This window comes from Ailuropoda melanoleuca, chromosome 2 (assembly GCF_002007445.2).
Source record: "Ailuropoda melanoleuca isolate Jingjing chromosome 2, ASM200744v2, whole genome shotgun sequence".
Taxonomy (NCBI): Eukaryota; Metazoa; Chordata; class Mammalia; order Carnivora; family Ursidae; genus Ailuropoda; species Ailuropoda melanoleuca.
This window is the reverse complement of record NC_048219.1, coordinates 130,149,307-130,167,290: the sequence shown is the minus strand read 5'-3', so window position 1 is coordinate 130,167,290 and position 17,984 is coordinate 130,149,307. Positions and strand designations below refer to the sequence as shown.

Sequence of the window (17,984 nt, the reverse complement as noted above, 5' to 3'; positions counted from 1 at the left end):
AATCGAGACTTGAAGTGCTTCATTGTATTTGTGTCTTCTTCAGAGCTCCTAAATTTAAAGGAGCTATTGTGGCCCTTGTCTAAGCCCCTGTTTAAGCAACATGGCACATGAAGACAGTTTTGCCTTGGGACAGGGAATAAAGCAGTGCGTTATGTAGAGAGGTACTCAATAAATATTTTAAATGAATTAAACTAGAGAGAGTCAAACTGTAGACTGCAATGTTTAGATTTAGTTGCCAAGGTTAGTGTTATTTCACATATTTGTAAATGATTTGAGAAAGCAGGGACACAGGGAAAAAAATCTTTCAGTTTTATAAAGAAAAATGGACTCTTGCAGGCATAAAACAGGAAGCTTAACTCAAACATTTGTTGCAGACTGAAAGAGAAATCACAGTCGGCAAGTGGTTTTATGGCTTTACCCCACCTTTCCTCCCACCCCGCCCCCTGCAGAAAAGAATCTTATGCAGTAGATCAGTGTGTTAAAAATTAGCAAGGCTGCCCCAGTTAAGTGAGGGAGAGGATTCTGAGCCCTCCCTGGCTGAATTGTTCACCACGCCCCTGTGCTGAAAATCCCTACCTATCCTCCACTCTTCTCCGATGAGAGCCTGTGCCCTAGAAACCAAAATTCCACAAAATGCTCAACGCGATATAGAAAAGGTGTAAATAAAATATAGTCATGCAAAATCGGACATACTATCATCATACAAACCCTTCACGATTGGAAAGTGTTCAGAGATAAGTGGAGAGATGTGTGGGGCTTGCAGAATAAGGGAAGGAATAATTCAGAACTGATTGTCCATACCGCACTTCTCCTAGAGACCATCTCTTAAAGTGAGTCGCAGGAGCTCGTGCCTTGTGTGAGGGCAACGGCAGGAACCTTTTAGGGCTCTTTGTCTCACACAGGCTCTCAGGAGTAGACAGATGCCGGCATCCGTGGGTGGGTGGGTGGGTGGGTGAGCGAGTGAGGGGACCAAGGGAACAAAATGGGTTTATAAAATCCTGGAAGCAGAATGAGAGAGCTTCTGAAAAAAAGTAATTTTGGAACAAATGAGAAGAAATAACACAGTGTACCTCATAATAAAGACAACGTGTTAGCCATTGATAACTTGAGAAGCCAGATACGTGAATGGATGAATGGATGGATAAATGTAGATAATGCATAAGAGATTATAGAGTATGCACATAAATAGAAAATCAGGTGTTCCATACTAATTTTTTGAGGTTGACCGTATCAAAGAATTTTATACCTGCAAATTAGAGACCTTAGAGGTCACAGAACACTTTCTTGTCACGAAGCGTATTTTGGAGCCTCTATCCAAGAAAGGAAATTACCCGAAGGACACATTGCTCTGAATAACATGTACCTTAGTTATTAAATTTGAAAATTTAGGAGTCAGTTGCTCTTCTGCATTTCAATTTTTGTCAGGTTTAAGCAAACTAAAGGTATTTAAACGCTTTCCAACATTGGTATATATGTCAATCCGAGATCACAAAAAGCTTACAGAGTATCAATTGTGACATTGATTAATTGATTAATGCTTAAGGGTTACATACAAGAGCAGAACACATGCACACAAATGCCACACACACACACACACACACACACACACACGAAGTTAAAATGGGTGAGGATAAATCTGACTAATGGGAAGATAGGGGCAAGAGCAGGAATTCTCAGGTTACTACAAAAATGGCCTGAGTTTCCTACTGGCCAAAGCAAAACTAAAAAAACATAGCCATTCCCATGGTTTAGTCACCACAATGTGGAGGAAAATCCAAGACGCAGGAGTCCCATAACTATTCCTGGTCCTGAGACCTGAGGAGAGTCCTTCTGGGAATCCAGTGAGAGAGGGCCGTGTTACTTAGTGAATCCCACCTTCAAAAATATCTTCATACCCATTTATATAATGAAACCCATAGAACCTATAATTCAAATTTGTGTACTCTTAAATTTACTTGAAAGTAATAAAATAGAGAAAATGAAAGATTGCATGCCTACCCGTAATACTTGTTTCCAGCAAATATTATGAGACAGTTATGTGGTTAGAAAAGGCCAGAAAAGGATGTAAACAACTAAAATGCAACCATTATAGATTTTTCCTAATAAGAAAATAACAGATAAAAGAATACTAATAGTTTTTGACTGGTATTAAGTTCAGCCACAGTTACATCAAAATTGAGATCTTCTGTTTCTTGTAATTTATTGACAATAGCAAAATAGTTGGGGGGGGAACCACTGTCAAATATCCATCAGTGGGAGTGACATCACTTCATTGTAGTTGGCTATTCATTTATGGCCTGCTGAAGTTGTACATGGTGATAAAGTAGGTACGAGAGAGAGAGAGAGAGAGAGAGAGAGAGCAAGCGCGTGTGCGTGTGTGTGTCCCCCCACGGAGGGTTGCATATTAGCATTAACTTACAGGTTTCTAAAAACACTCAGACTGTGTTGACTCTTAAGTCCTGAAGTGGCCGTTGAGCAGCTTTCTCTGCTTTTAGCTCTTCTTTTTCTTTCCAACCTGGCTGTTTCCTCAGTGTCAAAATCAAATTAGGCTTTATTTCAGTCCAATTCCAAGTAATAGAAGGAAGCTGCTTCTTATTTCAGGTTTAACGCATCTCTCCTGAAACATCTGTTCTACAATTGATGGTTTATTCTGTTTCATTACAACCTGTTTTGTTACCAGACAGTATTTTTGGTGCTAATACTGCAAAACGACCTTTGAACCCTTGCCGAGCTCTGTGTTTGGCCTTGTTGATTGAGATATGTTTTTCTGTTTGGACACTAGTACTTTACTGTCAAAAGTACTCTGTCTTTACAGTATCTAGAAATCAATGATAGCACTGGCCCTTCTGGGCAGCTTCCAAACGGTGCTTTTGTGTTTCAAAATATTCTTACTCGTTTAAAGTGTATTTTATAGCAATAGGTTTGAGTTCCAATAAAATCTCTGTTGGTATTTTTGCCTGGTATCCTGATCTTTTAAACAGTTGTTGAATATGATTTAACCTTTTCTCAATAACTTAAGAGTGATCCCAGCGAAAAATCAGCCTAAAATGGCCTATTTTCATACAGTGGTACTCACTGGATTGTGTGAAATTCATGGGGCTGTTGCTCTTACGCTGCTTAAGTCCTGTTCTGTGTGTAGTTTCCCTCTTTTATTGCTTGTTGCTAGATTTCGCTGCTAGGTACCATCCATGTGCTCATTTTGTAACCCTTACCCTGACACCTTTTCCCCCCTAGTTTCCTGCTTTTGACTTAGTGTGACCAGGGATTAGCTGACTGGCTTGTTAAAAATGTTTTCGAGACTATGAATAAATAAGCTTTGAGCCAGAGCCTCTTTCAGGGGGTTATTTGTTTTTCTGTTCGTATGATGTTTTGTTTTTAGATGTTAGGGCATGAATTGCTGAAACAGCTCTTTTGGATATCTGGAGGCATTTTTACTCCTTTCTTTATTTGACAGGGATCACGAGATGTATTTTAAGCAAATAAGTAATCATATTTTTAATCAAATACTAAAATAGCATGTATTTTATGTTTGGGGTATTTATTGGTTATACTTAATTTACTTGAAAAATAATTGTTAGTCTGTGGAATAAACATAATTTTTTTCTGTTATTTATTAAGTTCTGTATGATTGCTCCATCTTTATTACCAAATCATTAAAAATGCTATTTCTCTGTAGTTGATTTTTTCCCTTTTTTTTTTTTTTTAATTTTTGTTGGTTAACTTAGATGTCATTTTCTTCAGGAAGTATGACACCTGAGAAAAAGGGAAAACCAGGATTTTTAGGGTTTTGTTTTGTTTCGTTAGTTTTTTACTTTGAAGGAAAATCTGTCTAGCTCATGAGAGACGACAGGGACAGACAGCCTGAGAGGGAGGCCACATTGCAGCTGGTAACACCAGATACCTGTCAGGACGTCGGGGTTTTCATTTCGGCTGCCCTCGCATCAGGAACCAAACACTCATTCTTTTGCTCTTTTCATCATCACAAAATAATGGCTTAGTAAGTAAGTATGTTTTGCATTTCAGGTTACGGTTTTGTCGACTTTGACAGTCCTGCAGCAGCCCAGAAAGCTGTGTCTGCCCTGAAGGCTAGCGGGGTTCAAGCTCAAATGGCAAAGGTGAGTAGAGAGCCAGTAGCCACTCCTCTGGCCCCTGGCCTTGGTTCTGAAGCCTGGAGTGGGGCTCTGCCTGTCAGTGTTGGCATTCTCCCTCCATCCTGGCTAACCGTGGTTCCTTCTGGACACCTGTCCTGAGCCTCCGCATCCCCAGTAGTAGTAGGTTAGGGCAGAGGAAGCTACAGATGCTATTTCAAATCAGTACAAAAGGCAGACGTTTTCAGACACTGGTTATTTATGGGCTGTGAATCTACTCCTTAGTAGTTCTGTCATGGCTTTATTCAAGGCTTGTTTCTGATAAACTTTTAGAATTCTAGACGAAGAATATTGTTGAAGTGGGTATATGCCCTAGTCTTCTTATTGCCCAAATGTAAACTTGGGTTATGTCACACCTACTACCCATAGTGCACTTCTTAAGATACTCATATAATTCTGTGCATTTCCCCCCCATTTGTGGTCCTTGAATTGCTGTGGAAAATATTTTTAAGCCTGAAACTCAGCAGTTTGATATTTTGTGTATTCTTTTCAAAAGATCATTAATTATATGTTCTCTGTCTTCTTGAAGCACAGAGGAAAGTAATTGGGTTACTTCCGCTCCTGAATAGTAGCATGTGATCATTCCCTCAGGAGCATTCACATTTCCATAAGGAAGGAGAATTTATGGAAGTTCAAGGACTCTGGTAAAGAGAGAAGTTACCTGCTAAGACCTTGAGGCTCCTGAAGGATGTGTGTGTAGCTGCCACACCAGAGATTTACCTTGACTCAAAAAATCAACATAAATCACGATTTCAGGAATTAGTGAAAGGGATCACCTTTCCAAAGTAGTCTTGGACTTTAACTATTTTTAAAGCTTTGAATTGAGTTGGACATATTTTAGATTTTCTTGAACTCCAGAGTAAGAAGTTAAAATAAATCGAAACTATAAATATTAAGCACCACGATTTTCTGCTTATCTGTCTGTAATGTAGAGCAATTTCCTGTGGCATTGTTGGAAGACCATGATTATCAGGGTTTAAAGTATATTTAATTGTGACTGTGCAGTACCTGTGTTGCATAATGATTTACAGCATGTTTAACCTGCTTCTGTAAACAGTGGGTCCCCAGGACTTTCAAGGCACAATCAGAAAACACTCTATTTTTCCCACTACCTTGTCCATTTCCTCTGTTCTGTGAAGTTCCTGCTTCCTCCTCTCATGGGTAAAATCCAGGGCTGGTCCCATGACTTTTCTGGCCACTCTCATTATCCTAAAAAGTCCCTTCACTTCTGGTCTTTTTTATTTTTTTATTTTTTTTTTCAGTAGAATGCCTCTTGATTTTTCATATCCAAACTTCACGGAATGTAATTATCTTTCAACACATTTTCAGCCGTTTCTATACGTACTCACACCAAGCTCAATAAAGGTTTTTAAACAAGAAGTTGTATAGGGAGTCTCAAGTTATATTCCAATACAGTTTGTAAAATGTCAGAATCACATGTAGAAGTTTTGAAAACTGCTGAGCGTCAGCAAAAGGGATTATGTGTCTTAGATGTCACTGGTGCTGAAAGAAATCACAGCGTACACAGCAGTTGTCTGCTAACAACCATATTGATTCCTGGGTGATCAGGAAGCAATGATTTAAAGGTTTATATCCCAATATAACAAGTCACATTTTAGGAAATTGTAGAAAAATAGGAGAAGAAGTATTTAATTACATTTTAGGAAATTGGGGGTAGTGATCGATGTGTAATACATGATGGTTTTTTCTTATTTGAAATAATGTAGAGTAGGATCCAGGTTAACGGTTGGATGTTGGATTTCTCATTTTTAAGAACACGTTACTGATGTTGCACGTGTGACCCCTGTAATTTAAATGTCCAATCCCAATAGGTTTGTTGGTTTGTTTTTGTTGAAATTTTTTTTAAAGATTGATTTATTTGTCTTGGGGTGGAGGGCAGAGGGAGTTAGAGAATCTCAAGCAACTCCCCACTGAATGCGAAGCCCCATGCGGGGCTCAATCCCAGGACCTGGAGATAATGACCTGAGCTGAGAAAAGAGCTGCTTAACCAACTGAGCCACCCAGGCGCCCCTATTTTTGATGAAATCTTGAGTGTCACATTGAAGTTTCCCCCTTCTTCCAGCTCAGGTCTGCTCTCAGTCATAATAAGCCTACAGGGGGATGGGAGCTTGATTAGTTTCTTGCCTATTTCCCAAACTTATGTTTTTCTTGCTCTTCTATCAGCTAGGTAGCTGTGGTTTCTGACCCTCCCCCTTGGTGGAACAGGGTATGGGATGAGCAAGTTTCTTGACCTGACGGTGATGTAATCTGGTGTTGATTTCTTTGGCCAGAGAGATAATGTGTTCCCTCATGGAATGCTTTGAAACTAATGAATATATGCCTCAGCTCCTGATAATCTGAGGGTCTGTCTTCAGCCCCTTTCTGCTGGGACCTCCTTGCCCATCAAGGCAGCCTTCCTGGAAGGATATAACACAACCCTGGGCCAATTCTACCTTGCGTGGCCCACCTGTGATCTACATTTGGCAGCTGTCTGTGGGAGAAGCAGATACTGACCAACCACACTTAGAGGCCCCTTCAACCAGCCTTGCAGCTGTTGGATTCCTCAGGCTGAAGTCAGACCTCAATCCTTTGTAGGCACCAAGCTCCACGGGACACAGAGAAGCCTCCTCAGTGTCTCTTCAAACCCCTGCCGTTTGCCTGGCAGTGAGAGGGATGCAGCCCACATGGCGAGACTAAGAGCACAGCAGCATTTCTCTCCACATACATGCTCATTCTCAGCCTCTCCGGTCTGTCCAAGGCAACGGGAGGTGGGCGGTCAGCTAAGCATCCCAAACCAGTTCTCGGCCGGCTCTCTTTAGGTGGTCTGGTTTCTCTCTCTGGAATGTGCCAACCATTGTTTTGTGGCTTCTGCTGAAACAAGGTTAGAAAGAGGGCTCTTTTAACAACCCGTTACAAATGCAGAAACCTTGAAAGCAGCCGGAAGAGCACTTACCTAGGCATCTTCTCAGTGCCAGTGATGTTAAGCAGCGTAGTCTCTGAAATATCCACTGGTTTGAAGAGCTCTTTGCAGTGCATTTGGTCAACGCCGGCCTGGGTATAGATTGCCCCTATCTGACGTGTCAACAGTGCGCTCTGAACGCCACTTTCCTGTGGATTGATAATGAGCACTGTTCAGAGGCCTCCTTAGGAGACTTGGGACTGTAAATTGGCTAGGAAAAATGATCCCTTTCTACACCATCGGTAGGGAAGGAACGGTACACAGGTTCAGAGAGTCTGGCAGTGTGCCAACATCCTGCACTTCGTGAATTTCTTTAGGTCTCTATAGAACAGCTGAGTTTCCTGGGCCTGATTTCTTTTTTATTATATCATTAAAGTTACAAAAGATACTTCAAATGCTGGAGGGGGTCCGTTGTTCTGTGCCGTGACACCATGGATTTGAGGATCTGGAACCGACTTAACCCCCTTATGCTAATTCAGATAAAGGAGCACCTGGCACACACCTCCTGTGCAGACAGTTTGTAAAAGCAGTTTAGGTCTGGCTCCCTTAAGTGATAAAGGACCCATTGCCATCCACTTTTTTTAGTGAATTAACAGGGATACTACATGAAGTTTTGAAAATTCACATTGCCACATATTAAAGGCTTGCTTTCTTATGTAATTAGAAAAAATTAAGGGGTATTCTACTAGGGAAATCAGCAGGGTGGTGGGAGTGGATTGGGGTTTGGGTGAAGGAGAATATAATACACATTGGCTATCCGGGGTTGAAAAAGACCTCCACAGATACTCAAAATTGAGTTGAAAAATTGCAAGTGGAGAGCATTCAGCAGCAGTGATTGTTCCTTCTTCATGTTTTGACTTTCAGTGCCTCTCTTGGTGCCTGGCATAGGGTAGGTGCTAAATCTTTGTTTTGTTAATGACCAGAGAAACCAACTCAGTGACAGAAGAACTTTTTTCCTAGCTTGAGCAGATATTGAGAATTAAGAATGGGACATTTTTAGAAATTATATTCATTGGGCTCTGTCCATAGAGTAAGTACCCTGAGGAAACTTACCAAAAGGCTTCCCCAAGGCTCAAGGCCATTCCTATTGATGTTAAACTTGGCCTTGTTTCAGATGTGTTCGTTTTTAGAACAGAAGACTCAGAATCTATAAAAAGGGCAAAAATCAGCTATCAAGCTAAACGGACTTAAAACTTGAACCAACATTGGTAATACGTGTTAAGAGAATGACTTCTGTAGGCCTTTCAGCAGTGCCTCTTAAGGCCTGCTGGGAGTCAGCGGATCGTCGCGTGTTATTTGCCTGGTGGTAAGCTAGCACATTTCTTTTTGGTAAATAGGCAGTCAAACGAGCAGGAGTTGAATCCCCCTTCCAGAGAGTCTACGGTGCTTCAGGCAGTTTGCCTTCACATGCCTGTGAGCAGCTCTCCGCTGGTTGGGGAACCTATTCAGTACAAGAGAAAACAGATGTCTGGTCTTCCTGCCAAGTCCCTTTCTTGCGTTTGAGGAACCATTCCACATGCACAGGGAGGTTTTTGTTAATTTCTTTCAGATGATGACTGAGTGCTTTACACCACGCGGGACCTCTGAGCCCTGCTTTTCTACTCAAGTGAACATTAGTGGCCATTTATCCCTCTCATGGCCAATGTGGGAGCTAGTTTTCTACTTGTTAGAGAAGCCATTGAACCTTTTCCATGCCTAAGGATGGATATAAAGAGGCCTGTTGGCCCCATTTTATGTTTGGCCACCCATAATTTACAGAATAATTGTTTTTTGAGACATAACATTGTATGTAATAAAACAGAGTTATGGTTGTCACTGATTTTAAAGAAACTAAATTACCCTCATTCGAGAACCACCCCCCACTTATTACAAGTATTATATTCACTATGAATGTATGGTCATTAGAATACACAGACACTTTGGGGATTAGATATTTTTGTGGCCAGTGCTGCCAACTTGGAGTGTCTTCTCCTTTCTTTTTCTTTTTTTTCTTTTTTAATTATTACAACTTTGTGCTCGATGTTGGCAGGATAAGTTGACCATTTGATAAGAAAAATAAATAACATTAGCTTTAAAGATCATCCCAAATGAAAAATCCTAGTTGACTGAGTTGTTGCTGTTGGAAAAAAATGCATTAAAGTCATACGAAATATTACTCGTGTTAGTCTGCTTTGGCTCACTATTTATCAAAGAATGGGTTCAGAGCTCAATTTCTTTTTGGATTCCGAGTTTAGTACTTATTTTTTTCTTCATCGTAAACTTTCAAGTTGAATCAGGACTTTAAAGAATGTAATATGTTATTAATATTTTAATCATACAAGCAACTAAAACATAAATTTAGAAAGTATTTTGTACCTACATTGTTAACCCTTTTAAAAATACTTCACATATGACAAATTCTCCTCTGAACATCCTTAAATATCAGTCATTTAATGGTTATAATTGTTACTTAAAAAGAAAGCCCCACACTATTTATGGTATATGTTTCTTATGTAAGGTTTTTTATGCCATATCTTTGTCCAAGGAGGGTTTTAATGCTTTTTAAGTAGGGGGTTCCCAGCTTTATTCTGAATCTGACTAAGCATGATGGCAGAGATTTTTCTCATTAAGATAGGCTTGATGATGTCATTTCCTTGCTTCCATGCGATCGAAAGCTCCCCTCATTTGTCAGACTGTGGCTTTCTAACTACAGTTGGTAGGTGACAGTACCTCCTTCCTCCTGCTCCCCCCACTCACCAGAGTACATGAAATCACAGGATAAGCCTGGCTTCTCTCCCTGAAATTATCAGTATTACTTGGAAGTATGAGGTCAGAAGCATCGTTTCTATATTACAACACATCTAAATAGTTAGGGAGTAGATTGCAAAATTTATATGACTTTTTTTTTTTTAATTTAAAGATAAAGCACCAGACTTCCAAGAAAATTTGCACTCTGGTAAGGCTACCTTGACCTTTGCCTGCCGACTCCTCAGTATACGTGGTCCTTCTTGCTGCTAGCAATGCTTAAGTAGACGAGTTTAGCGGCAGGGACTGACAGAATAGAATCGAACTCCTTAGATTCCCTTTCACAATCTGGTTTCAGCCTCATGACTTCTGTTTGTTTCTCAAGTCTCAACTCGGTGCCATGCCCTCTGAAAACTCTTCCCTGCCTTTCCCCAAGACAAGCTCCCCCATCTCTCCTCCCGTTGTGAGTTGTACCTGCCTCTGTCCTAAGCTCTTACTGCATGTGTTTCTACCTCCCCTACTCAACTGTAAGCAGCTGGAGCACGGGGCTGGAGTCAAGGTTATTTAATGCGAGTCTGGGCTGTGTGAGATGCTCTGTGCATATCATTTGACTGTGTGAGGCTACAGGGCTCATCGGCACCCACCCTCAGAGAGAAAGGGCTCCATGTGTACTGGCCGGTGAAGGACCAGACGAACACCGGAACACATAGAGTCTTCTGCACCACCAGAAGTCTTCGGGGACTTGGGAGGGTAGAGCCGACATGAAGTGACTAAAGAGCTGTGCCATTAATCGGGCCAGTTTGGTAGAGGTAGTGAGTGAAATGGAGATAGAGAGATTTTACCTCTCACCCTACCTCAGAAGCACTTGAAAACTTTAATACCTCAGACCATTTTGCTTTTCCTTATATTTTCAAACATGTTATCTGTTACTGTTCTGCATTTATTAAATCACTTTCCAATTTTTATACATTAAAGATATAAAGATAGGTTTTGTTGAGCATAAGATAATCAGCTGTTCCAGATTGAACTGATCTAATTTCAGCTAAAAGCAAAAATAGTTACCATTTTGTGTAGCCTGTGAAGGGTTAATGAGGTTAAATATTCGGCTTACTATTGAACATTTGAAAAATTTAATTTTTTTCTTGGGTCCACCCCCACTGCTACACCCCAGGGACCCTCAGGCCTGGAGCCTCTGCTGCACCCCTTTGGGACCGGCCGGGTTATGTGCTGCTGCCGTCTGTCGGAAGCGGGAGGCCATAGGGACAGTACTTTTTGCCCATAGTCGCTCTGGGTTTGATAACTTGAGTGCTTGGGAATACCAAGGCATTTGTCATTTCCTAGGATACCAGAATGTTATTTTAAATCTTACCAGGTAAGTATAGTATGAAAGGTCAATATGCACTTTTACTTGCAGATTATATAAAAAGGCAGATTTCATTTCAGGTTTAATTAAACAACAGGATACATTTGAAAGTAGAGACTTTGTACAATTCAAATATGCATATGCTTCACATATATTTTTGAAGTACTGTGCATTTTGGAAACCCAAAATATAATGAGTGTGCTGTTGTTCTGTTGCCTAATGCTAAAACGTCAGTTAACGACTTTACTAATAGCGCTTATTAAAGAAAAATCATAAGCCTGCATAGCTCAATATGTAAAGGTACAGTTGGTTAATAAGATCAAAGGAAAGCCTAATTTAAAATTAATTAAGACTCTTCTAATCTCACAATTGCAGAAGTGAATTTTGACTTGGTCAGAAAATATTCCAGTTGTCATGTAAGCTCTCTCTCTCATGGTTGAGCACCATACTCTTAGTAAATGTATAGAGCAGTTACTGGTTCTCAGAAAATTCAGTTGCGTAGCTTTGGTTCAGCTGATTCTATTTCAGCAAAGGAAAGGTGAGTGGAGAATGATCTCGTTATTGCTTCTTGAACTTTTATATGCATAGGAAATCACCTGGAAATCCTGTTAAAATGTGGCTCCCTGGATTCTGGAGGTCTGGGAGGGTCTTGTAGATAATCCCATCACTGCTGGTGCTGGATCATTCTTTGAGTAGCAAGGATTTAGCAAAGCTCCCCTCCCCCACCTACTCCTGAGTTCACCTTTTTGCTGATTATAATCGGCAAAAAAGTTTGCTCTGTCCTAGAATTTATCATTTTATATGATAAACTTGTTTTTGTTTGTATGAGTTTACTTATTTATATGAGTTTACTTGTTTTTGTTCATTTCTGGGTTCTCCTTTCCCCATGGGTGATCAGAACTCCAAAGTAAGTAGTAAGGACCCTGCCATGGAGCCGAGGAGGGAAACTGGGACAGAGCCCCACTGGACTTGAGATGACTTGATCCAGAATCCGTTGTATGTCTCTGGATTGAATTATTGACAGTAATAGCCTTCTGTGCAATAGTGTGCCTGAAATGGACTCCTAAAAATAGTTGCAGAGGAGAGGTTGGTTATTTTGGGAGCGCTGCAAACAGCTGAGAGCGTGGTTCCATGAGGGCACCCTCTCCAGCTCCACAGCGCGTGCCAGCAGTTGCATTTCCAAAGTTCTCGGCTGAGAATGGCTCAACGGAATCATTTCTGACCTGCACAGATTGCCCAAGCTTCAGACACTGTTTGCAAGCGTGCAAGGTGACTTGGGTGTCTGTAGCTCCCACGCTCGCGCTTGGTAGCACTCTGAAAGGACTCAAAGTAGGTGTGTGAACATCAGTATTTCAACTTCCATTGGAAATTAATGGATAATTCTCTGTTCTGTTTTAGCAACAGGAACAAGATCCTACTAACCTATATATTTCTAATTTGCCACTGTCCATGGATGAGCAAGAACTTGAAAATATGCTCAAACCATTTGGACAAGTTATTTCTACAAGAATACTACGTGATTCCAGTGGTACAAGTCGTGGTGTTGGCTTTGCCAGGTAAGCACGCTGCTCTTTCTTTACTATGTCAATGACAATAGCTCTGCTAAGTTTCCTGCAAAATAAAAGTTGAGCAAGAGGAGAGAATTTGAGCCAGGCTTATGGGAGCCAGTTGTACTATGAATTTAAATGTGTAAATACTGGTTGTTTTTTGTTTGTTTGTTTTTTTCCAGATCTTTTGGAAGTTCTTTAGGATTCTTAAGCCTGAAGACACTAAATGTTTGGTGACTCAGGGCAAGGAAATATCACATGAGCAGTAGTTCTAATGTTTTCATTAATTTGATCAGGATGCCTGTAACTTCTTAAAAATAACCATCACAGGCTCCTGAGTTTCATAAATGAATCAGTATGGCTTTTCTCATTAGATGGAAATTTGATTCATCGTAAAGTCAATGAATTAGATTATTTAAAACATTCAGAAAGTAAGACAATGATAGGACACCTTTCTAACCACCAGTTGTAGCGTTTTATAATTTTGCTTCAGATTTTTTTTTCTTTTTGAAGAGGCAGAATGTCACAGATCTATCTAAAGTGCCCTCACTTCTTCCAACTTATTTTTATCCCTTCCTTTCCGGAAAGGATACTTCAGTGTAATGGTTAATTTCGTTTCTGAAAGAAAAATTTCAAACAGAAAGTGCTTTGAGTTTTGACATAGTGCTAATCTAAAAGCCCATGTATAAAAACTGATTTTTCCATTATTTAGGAACCAGTTAATACTGTGCAGGAACAGATAATGTCTATATGTTGACTTTGACTTTGGAAGAAAAATTGCTGGTGCTTTACTTTCATATACAACATCTGATTTGATGACAATCCCTTCTCCCACAGATCTGTGAAATCAACAAAGGCAGCATTGTTCACTATTTTACGTATAAGAAAATCGAGTCAAAGAAGGGATGTTTCCATTGTCACCAGACTGCCAAGTAATGAAGCAAAGTCTAGTACTTGGTTCTGGCTTTTAGTTGATTGCTCTTTCTTAAAATTATCTGTGTCTCTGGATTGAATTAGTGGCAATATTAGCCTAATTTTGAGATAAAACTAAAATTTCTACAGGTAGAAACTTGCATTTGCAGTGAACACGTCATTGTTTAAAAGGATCCAGGGGAAACAATGAAAAGCCCAGCCCCAGCTAAAAATCATCGCCTCTGTGGGTGTTCTGAAAGCAGATGAAGTAGTTTCAGTTTTGCATCCGAAGATGGAACCCAATTAAGTTCTATTGCTTTTTAAAACTATTACTGCCCATTAAAACCAAGATGTGACTCTCTGGGTAGTCCTGGAGCGTGGTGCATTTTGAATAGATTATTCAGTGTTTCTAACATTAAAAAAAAATAAGTCAAAATAATGTAATTCCCTTGAAATGTTTCTCAAAGGTTTTTAGCCACCTGCAGATGTAGAAAAAATGGTAAAGTTAGGCTCAATCCTTTAATTACTCCTCTGAAGCCAAGATGACAAAGACAGTACGTAACCGACTGCACTAATTTAGTTTTATACCTAAAGCTAATGTGAAAACCGTGTAAGGAGTATCCTGTGATTTTCACTCATTCTTATCATGACTTTTGAGCCTGTCCTTCTGTGAATATATGAAAGGAAAGGCTATCTTTAAGATACTCTCGCAGCAGTAAATCCACTCGTATTTTGAACTGGCATTTCCATTTTAATTCCGCATCATGACCAGCAGAGCTATTATATATTGATTGCTAGTTTTCCAACAAGTAGAAAAAAATAACAGTTTATATGCTTGATATTAAACACTCTGGATATAATTTATTTCTTTTATGATTCAAAATGTGGATATCAGTTTTCATTTTATTGTAGGAATACACATAAAACAAAAGATAGGATAAACCCACTTTTTCTGATTCACCTTTTTGCCGGGTTTCATTTGTATCCAGTAAACCTGTAAGAATGTATTCACATGTGCAAAACAAAATCTGAAACTAAGAGATCCTCTAATATGTGTTTTATTTTGATGGATGAATAGGATGGAATCAACAGAAAAGTGTGAAGCCGTTATTGCTCATTTTAATGGAAAATTCATTAAGACACCACCTGGAGTTTCTGGTATGTTGTTTGTCTAAAATTTTATCAGTCATCACTGAACAATTATATGTAATATACATATAATTTTAGCACTTGATGTATCGAGAACCAAAACCACTTGTCAAGCTCTTAGAACTTATTTCTTTGGTTCTACAAATAAGACTTGAAGGTGCCTTTCTCCCAGACACTGAGTGTTCAAATATGAATGGGAGCCTTCCCAGTGGGAGGGAGGGTCTGACTTGTAAGGCATTCGGAAGCTCCTCCTTCTCAGATACAAGGCCTGTCCTCTAACCTGCGTCCCCCACCATCCACCAGCCTCCGTAAATCTGTCCTGCAGTCTTGTCCGTTGAGGGCCATGGTACTCTCCACCACAGCTCCTGCCTTTCCTGTGGAAGGTCTCAGCATGTGTTACCCTGCACCCCTTACAGAGCCTGGACTTCAGTCCCTACGCCCTTGCATCTGCCCCATGATAGCCGCTTCCTCCCACCACCCTGCCTTGTGTTGTCATGACCAAGAACACCACACCTCAGGAGCTTGTCATTCCCAGATCACACTCATTCTGGCTCCTACTCAACCTGATCCAAAATTCAAAGGGGTCCTTCTTTACTTCTTTTCCATCCCCACCAAATCTGGTCTCCATTTTAGTGGTATCGTCACTTACCTTCTCACTTGTCTTATATCCCGGATCTTGGTTACACTGCCTTGCTGAATGCTAAACCTGGATTAATTCTACAGCAGGCCACCTTCCCTGCCGTAACATCCAGGCAGGTGAAGTAGAGGTTGTCTCCAGCTTGACCAGACCCTCAACATCACTGGTCCTCACTCAGCTTTCTCATCCCTCCCCGGCTGCAGTCTCCCCCCCAGATTGTGACCATGACTACAGCAGACATTTTTAAATCACAGAATACAGTGAACAAAACTGTGAACTACTTTATGCCAGTACATTTTAAAATTTCAGATAATTTACTAGAAAAATCTCTTTGTGTTTGAGATCATTCAGGTCTCTGTGATCTTGAAACTAAAACTAAAGCACTGTGTTCCTGTCTAGCCCCTTCTCATGTAAACCTTTTAAAAGCGTAGTGCCTGTTTCTGTCTTCCGTTCACACCTCAGCTTTCCCCAGCTTGACTTCTTGTGTCTCACACGGTAAACTGTATCAGCCTTCCGGCCTATCGTGACCAAGTACCAGAAACTGGGTGGCTCAGACAATAGAAATGTGTTGTCTCGGTTCTGGACGCTCAAAGTCCAAGATGAAGGTGTTGGCGGGGATGGAGGGAGAGTCTGTTCCAGGCCTCCTTCCATCTTCGACTTGTAGATGGGCATCCTCTCCCTGTGTTTCTTCACGCCATTGTCCCTCTGTGCATGTCTATCTCCGTGTCCATATTTCCCTTTTTTTTTTTTTTTTTTACAAGGACACCAGTCATTCGATCAGGGCCCACCCTAATGACCGCTTTTTAACTTTAAAGACCCTATTTGTAAGTAAGGTCCTATTCTGTCATTATGAGTTAACTGAGGGTTAGGACCCCAACTCTTTGTAGGAGGGGTGGGGGGTAGTGGGGACACAACTGACACCTAACCTCCCGATGATCCAGTTATCCAGCCTTCCCTTTCTTTCCGATGCTGTCTGTCTGCTGCACTCGATGCTGCCAGCCGCTTACCCTTCTCTGAAACATGTCCTCCTTTGACTTCTGCTTCACCTGTCTCTCTGTTTTCTTCCTGTCCTGCGTTAATTTCTTGCCTTCTGTGGGCTTGTTTCTTCTATCTACTCTTTAATTGTTGCTGTTTCCCTAATCCCACTTCTGGCTCAGTTCTAATAGCTGTCATGCATTCTCAAGGTTTCAACTAGTATGTACATTCATACAACTTGGAGACATTCATCTCCCACCCTGGCTTTGCCCTGAGCTTCAGGCTGCCTGGTCTCAGTCACCACACATCCATTGTCTCCAAGGTGAAACTAGCCCCCCTTCCCATCTAATCCAGTTGTCCTTTTCTCAGTGAGTGGCCAGTATCCAGCCAAACACTCAAGCCAGAAACTCAGGGCTGAATACCCCCTCCATCCATCATCTCTCATATACAAAGTCATTCAAGTCCTTATATTTTTCCTCTTGATAATTTCTAGAATTTACCCTCTCCCCTCCATCCATCCTACCACAGCCTAGCTTAAGCCCTGATCTCTCACCAAGGCCATTAAGACAGGCTCCTAATTGCCTGCTTGATCATTAGCCCTTCCTCTCCAGATACCCTCCCAGAGGTTTGATAAAATATAGGCCTCTGTGTCACTTTCCTGCTAAAAGTCTCCCCCCCGCCAACAGAGGAAAAAACCCAGGCTCCTAGAATGACATTGAAGGCCAGAAGCGAGAGGGCTCTTGACTGCTTCTTCAGCCCTGTCTCCCTCTGTTCTCTGCCTTACTGTGTATCCTCCAGAACCAAACTACAAATATATTCCAAGCACACCATGCCGTCCATTCCTCTCTGCCTTCTCTCCTGTGGTTTCCAACCTAGTGCCCTTCAGTTCCCTTTAACCTGGCTCTCCAGTCCTCACCCTTGAAGACTGTGTTTCACGCTTTCCTCCCCTTGCCAGAGCCTCCTCTGGTCCAGTCGGGCTGTGTGCACAGCACCCTGAGGACACCTGCCTGTATCCCAGAACTGAACATGTTTACACGTGTCGCTTTACTAAACTGGAAGCTTCTTGAAGGCAGAAGCTGTTTTCTCCTCTTGCTGTTTTCATCCCAGCACAGTACCTCAACCGTACTAAGCAACGATAAATGTTTGTGGGTTTTGTATAAATTTCACTGCACTCTTCCCCAAGACAGTACTATGTGTTCACGAACACTAGCATGCTCGTGGCTGACCACAGACCAGAAGACATTTCCATTTTCCCCCATACGCCAGGCTGTGTGTGGTAACTGGTGTTCTGTATTTATTCTGCCGGAGTTTCATCCTTAACTGGATGGCTGATGGTTATGATTAGAGATTTACTTTAATTCCCTGCACCCAGTTGAGTCTCACTGCACAGAAGAACCTATTTGTAAGTATATACAATTCCGCAGTCTACACTTCATCTCGGACTGCTAAAACCTGAGCTTGCACGATTTGCAGCGCTGCGTGTGAGCTTGAACCGCCTGCAGGCACGAGTCTGGATCATCAAACAAAAGACCGGGAACTATGCTATTCCGAGGAACCCAACCTTGGGCTA

At 41.2% G+C, this 17,984-nt stretch overlaps 1 protein-coding gene across 11 annotated transcripts in view; it reads left to right on the top strand.

Annotated features, from left to right (window-relative positions):
* The window catches only part of RBMS1 (RNA binding motif single stranded interacting protein 1), a 221,131-nt gene that overhangs the window by 178,916 nt on the left and 24,231 nt on the right, over positions 1–17,984 (top strand). For all 11 annotated transcript variants that reach the window (XM_034654614.1, XM_034654617.1, XM_034654613.1 and 8 more), the window contains exons 4-6: positions 4,024–4,115; positions 12,593–12,750; positions 14,732–14,811. In XM_034654614.1, the coding sequence (XP_034510505.1) occupies positions 4,024–4,115; positions 12,593–12,750; positions 14,732–14,811 (330 nt within the window). The remainder of the gene's footprint in view (positions 1–4,023; positions 4,116–12,592; positions 12,751–14,731; positions 14,812–17,984) is intronic.